Source organism: Chroicocephalus ridibundus, chromosome 9 (assembly GCF_963924245.1).
Source record: "Chroicocephalus ridibundus chromosome 9, bChrRid1.1, whole genome shotgun sequence".
Lineage (NCBI taxonomy): Eukaryota > Metazoa > Chordata > Aves > Charadriiformes > Laridae > Chroicocephalus > Chroicocephalus ridibundus.
Window position 1 is genome coordinate 48,575,400 of NC_086292.1, and position 18,914 is coordinate 48,594,313.

Consider the following 18,914-nt stretch of genomic DNA (forward strand, 5'->3'; position numbering starts at 1 on the left):
ATGTCTGTCTATGGTACGGAACATTCCACTGGCCATTCCATTGTTCTGACGATGCTTCTTCTCAGCTTCTATGGGAAGATGAAAAAAGTGCTTGAATAGTATAAACATCACCTAGCAACAACTAAAACAATACACATTCTTGACATTCCTTTCATACCAAATCTGAAAACACAGTGACCGCTAGAAGGTAAGTTAATTCTATCCCAGCTGAAACCAGGACAATGACTTGCTGACTTGGCTGAACTTTTTAAAAGTAACATTTGGGCCTTGAGGGAAGCAGTCAAATTAACATGAACAAGTATCCTTTGTGTAAAGGAAAGAAGTTCTAGTCCTCCAGCAGCGCTAGCTCTTTTACCTGGCTCTTTATGGCGGTCTGGTTCTTTGGGAGGTTTTTAGGCAATTCTGCTTCTTTCATCTTTTTCATCGATTGTTATTCCTGTTACGTACATCTTTGGTCAAGGCATGGAGATTCCAAAGCACCAATGCCGTGTATGCCAGCAGTAAACGGCTGTGTCTGTCCTAGAGAAGTTAAGTTAAGGATGCTTGTATTTGTACTTGTGATTTGCTACTTCTGAGCAAGTTACCTTTAAATGGGCCAGTGCTACTGCCTGTATCTAAGCTCAGCGTTCTAAAACGGAGCCCTAAAGAGCTGTGTGTTACGCTAAAGCTTCTTGCAGCTTTCACATCTTTTCCTCAAGATGGGAATTGTTCCAGTCTTCTCAGAAAAACTTTAACCAAGGAACTTTGTGCAGTCTGTAAACATCTGAGTACCGAGCTAGCTTTAATGTTAAAGTTTTGGTATTTACTTGTTTTAACTTATTTTATGTTCCGCAGTATGCCACGAAGCCATCATTCTCCTGAGCTAGCGGTTCAGAGTGCACTGTGCTGCTGGGCACGTTAGGACTTCGAGTTACAGAGAACAGCTCAGCTGAAAGTCCTTTAAGTGCAACTCGCTTTGTTTTGCAACACGCTCGATGTCTAAGTGGAAGTTGCACGCCATAACATTTAGAGCCTGGGGGGAAGAGGAGAATGGATTGGCTCTGTAGTGTTATTTGCTCGGTACGTGTCTATTGTTAGAGGGTCATTTAATAAGATATATAGCATTTAGATAGTGGCTGCCACACCTGGAAGTGCAAATTCTTGGCGTGATGGTGTCTTGGAGGACATTTATATTAAGGGTTATTCTATTCTAGCTAATGGGCAGCGTTGACTTTTACAGATCCTCCTGCCATCCCCAGCCCTGTCCTGTGTACACAGACCTCAAAGCAAAATGTGTTTAACTTGTGACTGGTTTTTTTTTTCCCTTCTCACTTTGTCTTCTGTAAGATCTGCCTCCTGGGGAGTAACAGAGGGACCTGCGTATTTGGCTAATACGCACTCTTCCTTCTACGCAAGGACCTTTTGAGAGGGAAAGTCTCTTTACTATCTGGTACTGTACAGCTGTTGTTGCTACCATGAGTATTAAAGATTAGAAATGCTTAGTGATGTAAGACTGATTATTTTGGGTCAAATTTTCCCCTTGGCTGTAAGGAGGTCCTAAAACTCACGAGGGGTAGGAGCAGAGCCCCTCTCCTGCAGCTGCGCTGTACAGCCCGGCCCCGTAGGAACCCCCAGACACGGGTGCAGAATTCCCCACCTACCTTAATGACGATCAGAACGGCAAAGAGTGACGAGCTGGAGCTCGCCTCTCCCTCCAAAGAGACAGTGCTCCCAGAATGGCACGGCTTGTGGATGAGCCGTAGTGTCATAGGAGGAATAGAGCTGCAAGGGTGGGATCGAGCTGCCTTAAGGATCTTCAGCCCCCGCGGAGCTTCATGCCAGAGTAATAATTTGCTGACGTTGTTGCAGTTGAAAACTCTGAGTCTTTTTTCCTGACGTCCCTTACTGTGTCTTTTTATGTGACGGAGAATATTTTGGACTTCCGGCTCCTAAAATTGTGATTAAACGGGTCTGGGGAAGAGACTGTTTCTTGAAACTGGGCCTTTGCTGGCAGCATGTTTACCCCAGGCTGTGCCCCTGGAGCCTGGCTAAAAACTCCAGAGCTTGATACAGGGAGAACCTAGAGGTTGTTAAAAATGGTGAAGCAGAAGTAACATTAAGACCTTGATTCTTTATAATAGTTGCTTATTATATTTGCGGTCATAGGGTTTTTGTACAACTGTTCCATGTTCCACCAAAATGCAGCAGGAATCTGAAAGTTAATGTTCTGTTCATTCGTAATCATCTTTAATTCATAGAATTTGTTGATAGCTGAACTAGTTAAGAAGTTGCTTCTGTATTACCTAGGTACCCTGGACTTTTCTCAAGCTCTGTAAGGCGGTGCACTATGGAATAAAAAGTGTCCGTGGGAGGTTTTAGGCGTTACACAGTAGTGAGATTTTTTTGGAGCTGTTTTTAAAGTCTTAGTGAAATATATAAGACACTGCAGGTCACTTGGGCAGTTTAAAAAGTCTGTTTGTTCGTTTTCTAGGTCTTAAATTTACTTGCAGAAATTCTGCAGAATGAGTGAATGATTTGAGAAGCAGGATAATTTAACAAAAAAATGTCAAGCGCGGTGGTTCTTCTCAAATCAGAGTAAACTATGCCTGACGGTTTTTTTTTGTTAAATTATGTTATTGGGCTTTTAATGGCATTGGTTCTGGGATTATTTTTTTAATGGCAAAATCAGCGAGGAGCATTGTGTGAATAGGATTCATGCCTGCCAGGACCTTTGTTTTTTAACATGTGGTAACTTATAGTGAAATCTGATCCAGCTACAAATAAGACACGCTCATTTAAGCAACAGTCCTAATCGTAGCAGCATCTCCTGCCATGATAAGACTCCTGCTTCTGGTCCAAAGATGAGGATAGACTAGTCATTAATGGAGTTCATCCTGCAACACAGCCGGCAATAAAGGCAGTCTGCTGTTATTTGAGAGCTGAGAGTAATTTAATATTCTAGCGCTCAACTTAGTTTGTCTCCAACTCACCGAAATGTTCTATGGAAAGCACTGAGCAGCGCAGATGAATCCCTATTGGGAAGGACATGCATCGCTTGCTGTGCGTGCAGCCTTTCCAGAAACACTCCGACAGGAAGGAGAATGGAGTCCTGCTGGAAGCAGGAGCCATTGCCTGGCTTGGAAGATGTCCTAGATGTGGCCCTATGTTTCACGATCATGCAGCCAAAGAATTTGCAATGCAGTCTACTCGGCACCAGGATTCTGCCACAAAAGCGCTAGGTGCATTTAAAAAAAACAAAATTTTTGTTATCGGAAGCCATTCTAGATGATAATTTAGAAATGCAAACAACAGAGCCTCCGAATAATACCATTAATATTGCAGACCCCAGAAACGATGCATGGGAGAAATGCAGGCCACCTCATTTCACTTAGTGGGTTGACTCTGAAACCTAAAGATTGCAAGTAAAATCAGTATGCTTTTTAACTTTTCTTGCTGCTCACGGTCTCAGAATGCCTCACGTGATGATTTTCTTTAGCTGACAAAAAAATCTTAACTGTTCCCTTCTCAGCCTCCCACTCTCCAGCAACCTCCCAGACAACCTACATGGTCTGGTTAAGTCATCTCGCTGCTGATGTCTGCAAGAGCCGCTCAGTAAATCAAATTCCACTTCCAAACAGAGATGATGAGAACTGTAGCCTTGATCGTAATTATGCATTTTCCTTCTACTGCATTAGAACATTTTCAGTTTAAAAGGTAAATGAGGGGGCTCTACGTTTTCAGTTTGGTAAGCAGTGGGTTACTGGGCTCTGCGACTCTGCAGCAAAATGTGGGGTTAGGTTTTCAGGGAAATCAGAGCTCTGATCATAGGCTATTTTGTGTGCCTTGCAGCCGGTTGAAAAGTGGCATTGTTTTCAAGATTCTTCCAACCTGTAGTTACTCGTTTCCCTGTTACCTTGTTGTCAAAATGTATTGGGTAGGAAAGTACTGGTTAGTTACTTCCTCAGCTGTGTTCCAGGTGCGGTATTTCTAAAACTTTTCCTGATTTCCTTTTCCTGATTGCTAGTCAGATCAGCATTTAGCAGAACGCCTAGGTGATTGCAGCTTGTGTATGAAGATCCCAAAAGGCCGACCCTGGCAGCTCTCGGTTTTTCAGCACGTCAGCTTCCCCTCCTTCCGATCCCGTTTTTGGCTTTAGAGGTGTCTGCTCTGCATCCGGAGAAGGTTGAGTAGACAAAACTTGCATTGTGGAATGCATCCAATAGGCAGCCCTCCTGACTTCAGCAACTTCTTTAAATTTTCTTTAAGCTCTCCAGGGCTGTTTTGTTTGACCTTTATTTAGTTAGAGTATTCCTTCTAGGAAAGCAATTATTGCCAGCCCCTTGGGTGGTTGCTGTAAAGCGGGTTTCGCTGTACTGGAGCGGTTGTGGTCACGAGCTCTGTAGTTAAGCATCAGCTCTAGTTTCTAACCCTTTCTTCTTCATAACCTGCAATAAATTAATTTTGTTTTCAAAGTTTCCATAGCTTGTCTCAGTGTAATAGCGACTTAGGTGTTAGTTTTGGCATTTTTTATTTTTTTTAAAACTGGACTGAACTAGGGAGAAAAAGAACTTGATTTTTGTCCATCGCTTTTATTAAATCATTGCATTATTCCAATTACATTAGGACTGAAGGAATGAGGAGTGAAGACTTCCAAGAGCAAATCCTAATTTCACAAATCGGAGGCAGCCTTAAAAAACCTGCCTGTTTTGATGAGCCATGCAGAAATTTAAAAGGAAAAATTAATTAGTTGTACTCATGAATCCTTACTCTGATAGCTTGATGAGTAAGTAGTGAGAAGCTTTCCATGAGTTTCTTGAGCATTTCTGTTAAGTGCCCCCACAGAGATACTCGGTCTCACAAGACTGCAGTTTAATCTAGCTCAAGGACTTCACAAACTCCACAAATCAAAGACCTCTTTTTTTTTTTTTTTTCTTTTTAAATCTGTTCTCTAGAAACATTTAGCAGCATCAGTTAACGCTAGCGCAGTGTTAATGCTGAGCTATGAAGCATTTCAGTGTCAAGAAAATTTCACCTTTTCCCATGGAAAAAATATCTTGCACTTAATACTTGTATCCTATATAGTTGTTTCTATTCCCTTCTTTTTTCGCCTGCTTAAATATATCCTTCTATTTATTGCTACGGCATGGCCTTAAAGATTCACAGGATGTTCCGCTTGATCAAATAACCCAATGAAGACCGTTCCCTCTCGAGTGCGGAATTTCTTAACCTTCTGCATCAGTCCTACACTTTGCTATTTCTATAAATGAAGCAGAAAAGTCCAAAGGCTCAGATTGAAAGAAGACTTTTTTTTTTTTTTTTCCTTTAGGAATTTCTCTTTAGATTCTCAGGTATTGATTTAAATGTGTGACGGCTATATTTAACCCTAAAAATTTCTGGAGTTTTGAAGATTTCCGTGCAAGAAAAGCTGGTGTGAGGATGTACATGTGTGTACGCGTGTGTACACAAACTCACCATAATTTATCGTGGGGATAAGTTGGTTTAGGGTATACTTTTATTGAGACAGAAACTGTGACCTTACTAGTGTATGAGATTGAGAGACTTTATAGGAACAAGGTAAAACCACAGGTAGGAATTGCTGAATAATTACCTTTAGACCAACCTGAGCAAGAACCTTCCCAAGAGGGCAAGCTCATTTAATGGTTCCTAAAACTCAATCTCGTGGATGTCAATGGTCATGCTTGATTATTTGCAGCAGTGTTTTATGAAAAAGCAATAAAAATGCATTGGGAGTGTACAGAGGAAAAAGGGAACAATAAATGGTTTTAGTTTTTCACTTGAGTCCCTTCGGTGTGAACAGGTAGAGGCTACGTTTCATGCTGCTGTGCCTTAGCTATTTGAAATGTGCGTGTGTGTGTGTATCTACCCAAAACACTGCTGTGCTCTGCTAGCTTATGATCGACAAGAGACCAGCAATGAGAGGAAAAAATTCTTATGTTTGTTTTAGAGAGAAAGCAATTACAGTTACAGTTAAAGGATTAACCTGTTTTCCAGCTACCTGTACGCTTATCTGCAAGGCCCTTTAGAGAGCCACACTAACAAGTACAGAGCTTGGCGAGAGGTAGAAAATGTCATGTCGTACACTCTAGATTATTCCTGACGTTAATTACACTCTTCCGCGTCTTTCCTTCCCTCTTCTGGGCTCTGAAAAATATCCCACAGTAGCAAATGCTGCAAAAGTGACAACCGAATAGCCCCGAGTATCTACGGACTTATTTAACCAGAAACATCTCAATGCCTTCGGTGCGAATGTAGGTTACGCATACGTGATATTTTCAAGAACTTGGGGAGCAGGTAGTGCTGCGGAGAGAATAGCCGGTTCTCACGTGATCTGAGGTGTTAAAGGTAGGCTGAGTGTTTTGGTGGATAAAACACTGGCCTTTCGACCTTGGTTCCCGTCCAGCTGGAGATCTGGAAATAAATGAGTTTACTGCTGACACTCCAATCCCAGCAGACGAAACTTCACACCAAAATGCCCCCACATATAATTTGTCACATTTGGCATCTGCTACTAAGAAAAGAGCAAGAAGCGACCTGGCGCAGAGATGTAATCATCTTTCACCTTCCTGCTGGAGGTGGGAGTATAACGGGGACAATCCAGAAATGCTTTCAAGTCTGGGCCTCTGAGCCACCTCCAGACATCGCTGTCTTCTGCAAACTTGTTACTTGTAGGAAATCACCTGCCATTAGGTTTGTGCAAGGCTTTTGAAGTAGATTGGCTAGAAAGTCAGAAATGGATTTTATTTATTTATTTTTTTTTAGGAACGCTGTAGAAGAAAGTTGTCCTTGTAGGAGTACATCTGAACGTGTACAATATTGTAGCTCCTTGGTCTCGTTGGCACAGCTCGGTAGCTGCGGTGCATTTATTACGTGTAATTGCACTTTCTGGTGGATCTAAAATTTAAGTTTGTCTAAAAAAAAAAAAAAAATCACTATTTGGCCACAAAGTAAAATGCAGTCACTATATTAAAAATGTGTGTATTCTTTGAAAGCTTTAGTAAAAGAGAAGCTGGAGTGCGTAAAAATCCTTTAATCCTAGAGATTTTTTAGGCAGAAGTGATAAGCCAGAAATGCTTTGTGAAGCACACACAATATTTATTAAATACTGCCGTTTCAGCTTCAACGGACGAGTTGCAGAATAGGAGTATCTGCCCAGAGGAGATGATAATTTCAAAGGCAGGGTGTGCTGGGGAAACCCAGAGGAGAGAGGAACTGAAGTTTGGTTTGCTGGGTTCTGCTAACTTCCCTCTTGTGGCCGCCGAGCCATAGGACCATGGCATTTCCTTCTGCACAAGCATCGCACTGAGGAGAGAGTATTGCAAAATAGCAGGAGCTGTGGGGAACGGGGAAATTTAACCCTTCACAGAGGGGGAGGGAGCGAGGAGCTGAGAAGAGGGGCGTAAAATCTGTTTGCCCTGAACGAGGCGATCCATGGGGAGCACCGGCCTCTGTTGCCCGCGAAGCGGAGCTGAGCTCGTCTTCGAGCCTGCGCGTCTCTGCAGCCTGGCATTCTTCTGGGGACGTCTCGATGACGGGCTGCCATCGTTCCGCACCGTGGCTGCCCATCAGGCTGACCCCCGAAGGAGGAGGCAGGAGGAGCACAGGTTTGATCTTAACACGCAGCTGGGGGCTTTGCCATTGCCTTCGTGAAGGTTTTAGGTAGAAAGCTATATCTGCAGATTTTCCTGTTAATGGGAGATTGTGGGCTTTCTCTTTCTTCAGAGAGGATGTGATAAATCTTTGACTTCCGGTGGCTTTGAGAAAATATTTCACGCTCAAGAAATTGTCTGTTGGAGTAAGACCTCCGAAGGTGTGTAAAGCATGGGATGCTTTTCGTGTATATTGCCAGTCAAGAACTACTCCCAAATTTCATCGACGTAAAATATTTCCAAACTAAATAAGCAACTCAAAGCTGTATCTGTTCAATTTGCCTCTTGAGTTTGTCCAGGTAAACCTCCAAGCTGGACAGAAAGGAGGGGAAAGTTGCCTTATCTGTATTTATTTGTGGGTTTGCTGGACATTATTGCCTGAGCCTTAGTAGCATCTCTGCTGCTGCTCTGTTTAGTGAGATCAAGCAGATCAGGAGACATTTCAAATAATAGGTTTGAGAATTAGGTGAGGATAATGGTCAGACCTGTAATTCAAGCTTTTATCGCATAGGTTACAAAGAATTGGTTGACTTCTGGACACACTATTAGGTGGTTCACTCTTCCCTTGTTCAGACCTGTGAAAAAAAGGGGAAAAAAAGAAAATACAGATAGTAATGTTATCACTCCCTTCAAAAGGGAGTGCTTTTGAAGGGATTGTCTCAGTGTTCTCGTTCTCAGGTCTTCATTTAGATAATGTGACTTCCCCTAACTCCATGGAAGTCAATAAGGTTTATACCAGAGCCGTGGCACTCTATAAATTAAATATTAGGAGCAGTGTTTGAAGTTTAAAGCCCTCCCTCCTCCTGCTAGCTCACATTTTCTGCTGCTGTGCTTTTTTCTTTATGCCTGAGCACCTTGCTGACAAGTGCTAATAACAAAATGCCAAGAGAGGGTCCAGTCGGAGTTACCGCACATTAAACATTCTGAACTTGTCCTTTTGCTCATAGATTGTGCATAATTAATAATTAAACGGTTTCAGTTGTAATGGGTTGACCTTCTTGAACCGTTCATTATTCACAAGGCAAAGGCATCACTCAAACTTTTTTCCTATTGCCCTTCCCCGTTCTCCCTGGGTGTGCACAGTTCGGCTGGTTTGGAGAACTCAGAGGCTGATCTTGTCTTCTCCAGCAGCAGATCCCGCTTACGGAAACACTGCTTGGGTGCTTAGGGAAATAGCCAGTCTTGGGAATAAGCTGCCTGGGGATGTAGGAGGCCAGCGGTACATTGACGTTTACAACCATTACTGCCATTTTGGCAGCATCCCCAATACATGGGTCTTTGTGATACTGGTTAAAATATAGGGTGTTTAATGAAAATGGAAGAACCATCTCCTAGTTTAAAATGAGTATACTTGTTCCTCACTTCTTTAAAATCTTGGTTTTCTACTTTTTTTTTGCCTCTGTAGTATGATTTCAGTGTGCAGGTGGGTAAAAAAAAAAGGCAGGTCATCGGTGTGCAGCTGGACCATTCCCCGTGGCTCCATCAAACGTGAACGTGTACACTTGGTGTAGACCCATGTAGGTTTGCTTTATTTCCTCATTTTCCCATCCCTTTGAGTCTCAGCCAAAGTCCAGGGAACTTCAGGATACAAAATAGGATGTATTTATTTTGTGTAGTTTGGGAACTTTTGCTTTTGTACAACGCGGTGATTGCTCAAGTTACAGAGGTAGCAATAGCAGCGCTCTCTCATCAGAAACAGCTCTAACGACAAAATACTCCCACCTTTCTGCTACTCAAATGGTCTTGCATAGAACAATATCATAAATTGAAATATTTCAGTCATTGGTTTCCCTGGGTAGATGCGATAACTGAAGGGATGTTGTCTCTTTCTAAGGTAAAATGCAGCATTTCAGGCAGCTTTTCAGTGTTCACCTTTGGAAGCTGTTGAGGGTCCGTATTTTCCTGGTTCAGCTAAAACCAAAACCTGCCTCCTCCTCCCCTATCTTACCTACGCTGTAACGTGACAATTGGCTCATGTGTATAGGAGTAAGATTAAAGTTTTTATCTGCACTGATCTGTTTGCCCTCAAACACGTTTCCCGGCAAGTGTTTTCTTGAGATTGACGCACTCTCCCAAAAGGCTTGCAATTTGTCAGGCAACTAGCCAGTAAATCTGTGGGGCGCCCGGTCTGAAATCCTTGGGAAGACTGTATTAAAGCTAGTTTTCATGCGGAAATCCAGTTGGGGTCCATCTCCGTGCACACGCACAGTCTCTTCCTGAGCTCCCGAGAGCAAACCAAGCAAGGCATGGCCATGGCTGACAGATCCATGGCAGAAGAGAGTAGGCCTGGATGGCGACGAAATACCTCACTGTACAGAAAAATGTGCCAAAAAAAAAAAAAAAAATAGCGTTTAACATTTACTTTCACCCAGGTGAAATTTTCTCGCGCGTTTGTGCAGCAGCACCTTGTCTCCTGGCTGTGCTGCATTCACACTGATGTTGGAGCAACTTCTTCCCTTGCCCGCGTGAACCCCGACGCTGCCTTGGCTGGGGATAGCCACGGTGAAACGCTGGTGGCTTCAGAGCAGTTCATGGGCTTCTGTTCCCCTCTCGTAAGGAAGTTTCACTCTATTATGGGTCTGTCATCTCTTCCTGACTGCAGAAATTATCACCCAGCAAATTAGCATGAAGTGCCGTATTCCTTTCCTGTTCCCCGGCACGGACTGATCCGACCCAGCAGCCCTGTTACAGGGGAGATTGTAGGAAGGTCCTCACTTACATTTTACTTCAAATAAATAGGGGGGTAGATCACAGAATCCCAGAGCGGTGGGGGTGGGAAGGGCCCTCTGGAGATCACCCAGTCCCACCCCCTGCCAGAGCAGGGTCACCCACAGCAGGTGGCACAGGAACGCCTCCAGGCGGGGTTGGGATGTCTCCAGAGACGGAGACTCCCCCACCTCTCGGGGCAGCCTGTGCCAGGGCTCTGCCACCCTCACAGCAAAGAAGTTCCTCCTTGTCTTGAGATGGAACTTCCCATGGGCAAGTTTGTGCCCGTTACCCCTTGTCCTGTCGCTGGGCACCACTGAGAAGAGCCTGGCCCCATCCTCCTGGGGGCCAATACTTAAATACCATTTAAGTATTTATAAGCGTCGATTTTGTCCTTTTGCTGGGCAGAGCCAGCTCCCTGGGGAATGGGCTCCAGTAGCTTCGCTTTGTATTTTTCAAAATGATGTGTAATACACGGCCGGAGTGTTTCCTACCTGCTCTGCTTCGGGTCTGTCCCAGCTGGGAAAGCGGCATTGGCCACTTGAGGTGGAAGCCCAGGAAGGCTCTGCTGGACAAGAGAGAATGGTGGGCAGAGGCCAAACCTGCTGGGCTCCGGGCTGACATTTTGCCCTGCATTTTCTGTATTAACGTGAATAATTTTCATGCGCAGTTCTTTGAAGTGGAGAAGGTTTAATTGCGCTGCTTGTTTCCTCATGTTCCTTCGACTCTCCAGTGGAAACCTTCCTATATTGATGTCATTTATAAGTTTAGAAACAATAACCTCTCCCTCACCCGGTCTAAGTTCAAAGAGAATTTGGGCATGTTATATCAAACACTCCTTGTGTTTAATAGAGGTCTTTGAAAATCGTAAAGCAATTTTGGCTTCTCCTTTTACTCTTCAGTTACTTTTGATTTAATTGTATTTTCCAGCAGTTTCCAATTGTTTGAATTGGAAACAAAGCCTTAATAAGAGTTCTAGTTAATTTTCTGTCTTGTAATTACCGATCTCATTTTTCTGATAATTGGCCACAGCAATTATATGTATATTTACTAATCACATAGGAGGCTCTGCAGTTGGGTCTATCTGCCACCATTGATAATGGCACACACATTGCAGAGGTGCTTTTATCATCTTCTTTTTTCCACTACATCAAAGCTATTTCCTCGCATTCTCAATAATGAATACATGCATGCATTTGACACAGTTGTGTGCTAGAGAAATTGTTTGGCTCCCACCAAATGCTGCACGCTCTGAGTTTCTTGCCTGCAGCGCTGGAAGGTTGTATGTAATGATATATTGCTCATCCAAATGGCCAAAGCACTCCAAAGCACAGTGAGATTAAAATAAGTCATTCCTTTGTTAATTTAAATAGGTGCATGTATCATACTTTGCAGGGTACTTTGTGCAGGGATGTCAGGGAGGAAAAAAGCCGCCGAAAGGTATTTTTAATAGCAAATGAGAATAGATGAGAATGGAGTCATTTGCAGCTGCCTGTTTTATGTGGCTCTCTTGTTCCAACTGTAGGTCTAATGAGATGACACTGTTAAAGTACTCTGCAGTGTAATTTCATTACATCCTGAGCTGTTACACTATAAACACAGTGGAGCTCTCTGTCATTCTTGGAAAAACTCCTAAATTCGTAAAGCCCTTCTTTGCAAATGGTGGTGTTGTTTGTTCCCTGTTTGTTGTTTTGCTGTTTTGTGGTTTTTTTTTTTCTTGTGCTCTTAATTTTTTTTCCCTTTTCTTTCATAAATACTGGGTGGTTATTTTCTACCACTAGACTGGTAAATCCTGCTTTTTTTTTTCCCCCTCTTAAAAATTCTTTCGCCTTTTAAATCTACAACAGACAGCATATGAGGACAGCCTCTAAAATGAATAAGTGTAAATAAACATGAGTGTAAATAAATAGCAAATGCAGTGAAAGAAACAAAGGTCAACACAAGAATAATTTCACAGCTCTTTGTTAATTACAAGACCATTTGTGTGTTACTTAAATAATCATTAATTTCTCATTTACACTTTCCCTACCTTCCTTTTTACCCTGTGGCTATCATTGTCCTTTTTTCACCTCCCCTCAGTGTCTTTCCACATGTTTTTACCCATTGTGTAATACTCATTAGTTGAAATTCAGTGTTTTATAACACATTCGCAGAAGAATTTGTACCTTTCTCCCTCAAATTCTCGGCGTGAAAAGGGGGCTTTGTCGCGTCCTTTTTTTTTTTTTTCCTTGTTGTTGTTGTTGCTGTTATATTACTCTCCCTCTAAAAAAAAAAAAAAAAAATTATCTTCTCTCCTTCTGACTCTCTGCTTCTTGTTTCAATCCAATCCCAGGAATCGCCCGTCCTTCCAGCCGGGGAGTTCTCTGAGCCATTTGTACACTTCATCACTCAATGGTAAGCTCAGTTTGCAAACATGCCATGCCCTCAATGTAAATGATACATGCCATTAACTCTGCAGCTCGGCGAGACCTTATGGCTTTCCTTGCATCCTTTCTGAGAGAAGAGGGACTTGGGGGCCTTGGGCAGATGGGGCAGCAAAGCTAAGCAAACTGTTTAAATTATGTAAACGTTATTTACACAAAGGGTCGTAAAAGTACTTACAAGGGTTTTTTCCTGTTTTAATAAACCTGCCCTGAATGTGGGTGCGGGCTTGTGCTCTGAGACCCCTCCGAATTCATCCGGGGGGTAAAGGGGCCGCAAAGACTCGCGTGTATAATATCATTATTCAGGGCTTTTTAAAATATTACTTATAAAATTGCCTCAACGTTTAGAAGGGCAAGCAGCCTTGATTAATTCATTGGCTTTTCAGTAAGTAATTTTTACTGAGAGTCGTATTTTAAAACACACCACTGGGTGTATTTTCTTTCCTTAAAACTGAATAGTTCATTGAAAACCTTTTAAATTAAAGGAGAATTGGGGAGAGGAGGAATTTGTAGAATAAAGAAGACAGTTCTTGAGTGACTAGAGGATAAAAATCTTGAGGGTAAGCTATCCTAAAGAAACAAAATGAAGGGAAGATCTTTTTTGTTTTTAACTCTTCCTCCCCACTCCCCCCCCCCCCAAAAAAAAAAAAAAAGGCATTAATTTATGTATGGCAGAAGAAACAAGCTTGAAATTTGTAAAAAAATGATGTGTTTGACAGAGAAGCGAACATGCACGTCCAGGGCTGGCTGCTCAGCTGTGCTAAATCAGATGGAGCCATCTCCGCGCGTGCCGAGAGGGATTCCTGCGTCAGGGATGGGTCCTGGGCCCAGACAAGGCGCTGGGAGCCCCCGGCCCCACGCGGGTCTGTGGGTCGGGCTCCACGGCACTATCAGCGTCTCTGCTGGATGCTGGGGCCACTGCAGCGAAAGTCACCAAATAAAATTGAATTTTGAATACATAACATATGAGAAAGTACCTCTCAGGACTGACGTAGTATGTAACAATACAGACACAAAAAGCAGTCTGATTATCGGTTAATTAAAGTAACTAAATAATTAAAGTTTGTGTAACATAGGACTCCGTTTTCAGTAGTTTCAGTTTACAAAGAGCAATGCAATTTGGAGGACGCTGCAGCGCAGCTAACTGATACGCGTGGGGGCTGAGGCTTTTTTACCCCTGAAAAAAATTGATGACAGACTGTTTCAAAAAAAAAAAAAAAAAAAATTCTCATTGAGGCAGAGGGAGGGATAACCTGTGTTAAAATTTCCACAGATGTCAAACTGAAGCATAACTGATGGTGGCTAATAGCCTTGTTTTCCCTGGGGACGCAGCTACTTTGGACTGTCAGATTAGAACTGCTCCCAACCTACTCGTCAGGCAGCCTGCGTTACTCGCTAACGCCTGCGTTATTTGGGGTGCTTGTAGTTACTTGTAGGGAAGGGAAATTTGTATTGTTAATACCTCCGATTTACAGCACAGATCAGCCAGTGTTTTAGATACGGTGTTACATTGGCTGTACTTCTCAGCGGGAGGCATTACTGTTTAAAAAAAGCAAATAAGAAACCATATACTATTCAAGTAATCGATTCCTCATAAGTATTAGAGATGTCAAGTGAACGGCGTCTCAGACTTTATGACTTTATGCCAATTACGCCATAAACACTGGCTGTTTGGATGTAATCCAATTAGTCAGTAGGCAGCTCCTGATGGTCACCTCTGTGCCATGTTATTGTGTTCCTTCATGCAGCTAAGCACAGCCTTCAATAGCTAATTGCACCTGTTGCACAGAAAACTAGGACTATTTGGATGAGAAACATGATCTTATAAACAGGTTAATGCTGTGTAATGAACTATCACCCTGCAGTGTAATGGAAATAAATGTGAAAAAATGAAGGTAGAAACCCCAGGGTATTGCGCGTTCTCCTGAAGCTGTTTAGTGTTAGAGTTAAATTTCCCACCTGTTTGTATAATACTTTGTGTCGAGCGATGTAATAATTCCCTAGCAAAATGAGAATCAACTTACTGTGCCTTCTGAGCTGACTGGTTTTCAATGATTTTATATTTACACACTTTCATGGTTGCAAACAGCGTAGACCAGTACATCCTTTAAGGGAGGGAAGGGAGAGACCCATGAATGTTTTGGCTGCTGTTGGGAACCCTGCCTTCCATCGGCACGCGATAAAGTTAAGAAACACATAGAATTCCTTCACTCTGTGTTAAAAGAGGGTATCTTCAATATTTAAGCAAGTGGAATAACTGAACAGTTGTTTACGTATGAACATTTTGTTTTATGACACGTAGCATGAAAAAGCAACCAAAGGAAAGGCCGGCACCTGAAGATTTAATGGTAAGTGGAACTTCAGAGCCCCTCAGTATGTATTTGTCTGTGAATACTTTTTATTCATGTAGAAGCATATGCATTTTTTTTCTGCCTTTTTCAGTATGTACAAAATCAAATCTAAACTGTTTCTGGCTTGTGCCGCATATTTACATATTTCCAGAGAGCGCACAAACCAGAGGTGGAATTATGATTCCGCTGAAGTTAATGGGCATTTGACTGTTACCTTCATCGTGGCCAAAGCTTCACGTGTGATTTGGGGAGTTAATGCAGAACTTTAACAGCCAGTATCAAGTTTCAATCAAAACCATTTTGACGCTTAATACACATTTTTTTCAGTTTGTATGTCCAGGGATTACAGCTTAATGTAGGTCACTCTTTGGCGTCATTTGCCAGTCTTAACCTTTCGAAATCTGAAGATTGAAAACAGAGGATACAGTCAAAAGAGAGCATTTTTAATGAAACGCAGGAGGTACTGTTTTCACTTATATTCATGTAAAATGAAATTAGATTGGCTACAGAAGATTGAGGTACTATGTGGCTTTGGTCTGTCCGTAGAAGGGCTCTCAGCGTTGGAATCTGAGCTCAGAGAACACTTCTTTTGCTTGCGACTGTCATTTTCTCAGTAAGGCAATAATAGGGTACCTGCTCCCAGGCTGGTACCTTGTGGCGTGCATTTAGTGCAGAGTGCCGTTTTGACTGGTTTTAGGCAATAGAAAAATACTATCTCAAACAATTATTACAAATATTCACAGTAACTTACACTGGAGAGGAGAGTTGTAGTCCCCTCTGACTCACATCAAATAGCTTTGATTTTTAAATGTTTCGTTACTTTTATTCATGTGCTGTGTTTCCTGTAACTTGGAGGTTTATGTAAAATCATCATGATTTGTTTTCATCATGATTTATTTGTGTGTTAAATATCTAGGAATAATTTTAGCAGATTTTAACAAGCTACGGACACGTTTGCGTCATTTCAGTTCTTGTTTATATGCTGCGAACTGCAAGTAGAATAAACAAGTGTTTCTGTTGCAGCTATTCTCTAGTTAAAGGCTAATCTCTGAAGACGCCCTGGGGCAGAGATCTCACAATCCAGACTAGTCTCAATTTAGATCCTGGTTAGTAAAGTATTGTGCTGTGAATCTAATTTTAAGGATATTAACTTCAATAGATCTACCTTCGAAGTTAGGCACCTACTTTAAATACCTTGGTAAGATGAGGCCTTGAAGTTTATCGGAGCCCCTCCACTCGTACGAAAGGCTCACACTGCCTTATTTTGTCTTTTTTATTAACTTTTGATGGCTGGAAAATTCTTGCAGTTAGTCACATCTGAGAAAACTTGGAACAGGTTCTAGAGATGTAGACACATTTACCTTGTGCACTATTATGCTATGGCTGGATAGCTTAGCTATTAAAACAACGGAATAGGGTTTCATAAAACCTATATCTGTTTGTAAATGCATGTTTCAGTGATGCAATAGGCCTGCCACTTATAAATAAAACATCTGCAGATTGCACATACCCCCATAAGTATATATGTATGTTTGTAAGCAATAACACCACTCCAGGGTGTAGAGTCATAAAAACGAGGCCAAAGGGTGAGTGCCTGCAGTACCAGGGAAGTGCACAGATTTATCTTTACAACTACGTGCCCTGGAGTGTGCTAGTCCCCTTTTAAGGAGGTATTTTGTAAAATAATTTTAAAATTATAGCAGCTCAGGAAATAAAAATAAAAAAAAAAAGCCTTCCTACTTTTTAAACAAAATCTTTTGTTTAATGCATTTTTTTTCCCCTCATGTTACTTCCTATTCAATTATAAATGAACTTGCAACAAGAAGTACTAAAGCATGAGGCAGACTGCTGCTGAAATAAAGAAGTGACCCCGTCCTTGCCTGCGACGTGGCTGACCCTCGCAACCTGCCCTAAATTCCCTGCTCCAGCCTGGTGGGCTCAGAGCACCCTGTGCTTTTCTGTCACAGACTTGCTCTTAGCTCAGTCCTTGTGCGCCAGGCAAGCCCTTCACATTCCTGCGCTTACCCGGTGCTGTCAAGGAGCACTTTATTTATAAAACTCATATGCATGTATACATTAGCATATATATGCCCGCACTCATAATACGTCTATATACACACAGCCTATCTCTACATACATAGACATATGTGTGTGTAAATTACCATACTTTTTTGGAAGACAAGGCCAAAACAAAAGCTGTTAAATATCCTCTGAATTCTGGAATTGCTCACCGCAGTTATCTTTTCTAACTTCACGGCATCCGTTTCTGAAACCCCTGGTGTGATTCTGGGGGGTGTCTCCGTGTTAACTCTCAGAGTGGGCAGAGGGGTGCAGATACCGTCAGTGAAATCCTGGACTCGTCGAGGTCAGCTTACCGGTGATTTAAAACGAGAGCAGGGTTTCACCTTGTTCATTGCGTTGGTTTGGGTTTTATTTTTTATTTGGAAGGAAGGTACTAGCAAGGATGAAAGGTGTAACACGTAATCATCGTTAGCTTCAAACAAAACAGCGGAGTGCAGGCTTCCTCCCCTATGGACATTAACCGTACTGGAAGTCACTATTTGGTAACCAATTTAGTATAATTAAAGACTGAAAGCAAAATGAAGGAAGCGGAACATCAGTCTTTTTCTACTCTCCTGATAATCGGTGAATTGTTAAATGCATTTTAAGAGTCGACTAACAATACCTGGAGTGCCAGATTGGCAACTCCACTGAAGTCAGGGGTTACAGCAGGGATGGATTTACGCTGTCTATCATGTCAGGAAGCCCTTTTTTACAAAAGTCGCTATGCACATTTTGACAGAAAATAGGGCCAAAGCCAAGGCTGTATGAAATTCCTGTATAAAGTCAGGCTTTCTAGTACCATAGATATTCTTGTGCAAGCGAACACCAGATTTCCGTATCAGGTTCCTGTATTTACACTCGGTTGCTGTGGCCTTTCTTCCGTATAGCCACCCACAAAACAAGATGAAACATCAGCTTCTCTATGTCGTAATCATAATCAATGATGAAATTGTTTCAAAGTATTTCAAATTAACAGACTTCTTCCACAGAAGTGAAAAAAAAGTAATTTCACCGAGCAATGGGAAGATTGTCCAACCTGGGAAAGGAACGGTCTTTATAATTTCACTGGTGGATGTTCTGAACCTTGTGCTTACAGTGTCTGCTCTTTTGTCTGCGGTTTGTTCCCTCTCAAGAAGAGAAAGGCACACAGTCGATTGAGTTGAACATACTCCTCTTTCAACACCAGGGAAGTCTGCACATCTTCTTAGCATATTCCTCTGTCTCTCTTCTCTCCACTCCCAACAAGAAAAGGGAAATCCTAACGAGTCTTCTGTATAAAGATTAGATTTTTTTTTTTTTTTTTCCTCCTGTGAACTTTCTGCTTTCATTGAAAATGTGGAGTTTGGCATCACAAGCCTGGCTCCCAGGGAAATGCAGACATAACGTGTGTATTTAGCGATTGTGACGTGGCGGTGTGGGGAAGGTTTAAACTCCTGCTTGTGCCGCGTCGATGGGTGGGCATCTGCGGGCTGGTTTGTCTCAGGAAGCTGTAGATCTGGCTGTATTTACGGTATTTTTCAGAAGCTTTCCATTCTAAGCTCTATTTAATGGAATCTATGCATAGTAAGTAATCAGGTCAGAGAGAAGCAACATCCCCTGTTTGAGATCAATCGCTGGCTAATACTTTATCTAGGCCACTTTATTATCTCATGCTGATTCCATTCCCATTCTCCTCCTCCTTTGTAGCATGCACTTCAGCTGTGGTAAAAGTACGTATCGCATAC

The 18,914-nt window shown here is 42.2% G+C and overlaps 1 protein-coding gene across 3 annotated transcripts in view; it reads left to right on the forward strand.

The window, feature by feature from the left end:
• Window positions 1–18,914, forward strand: part of MAP2K5 (mitogen-activated protein kinase kinase 5) — a 141,509-nt gene that overhangs the window by 102,963 nt on the left and 19,632 nt on the right. For all 3 annotated transcript variants that reach the window (XM_063346221.1, XM_063346222.1, XM_063346223.1), the window contains 2 exons: window positions 12,685–12,746; window positions 15,078–15,123. In XM_063346221.1, coding sequence (XP_063202291.1) covers window positions 12,685–12,746; window positions 15,078–15,123 — 108 coding nt within the window. The remainder of the gene's footprint in view (window positions 1–12,684; window positions 12,747–15,077; window positions 15,124–18,914) is intronic.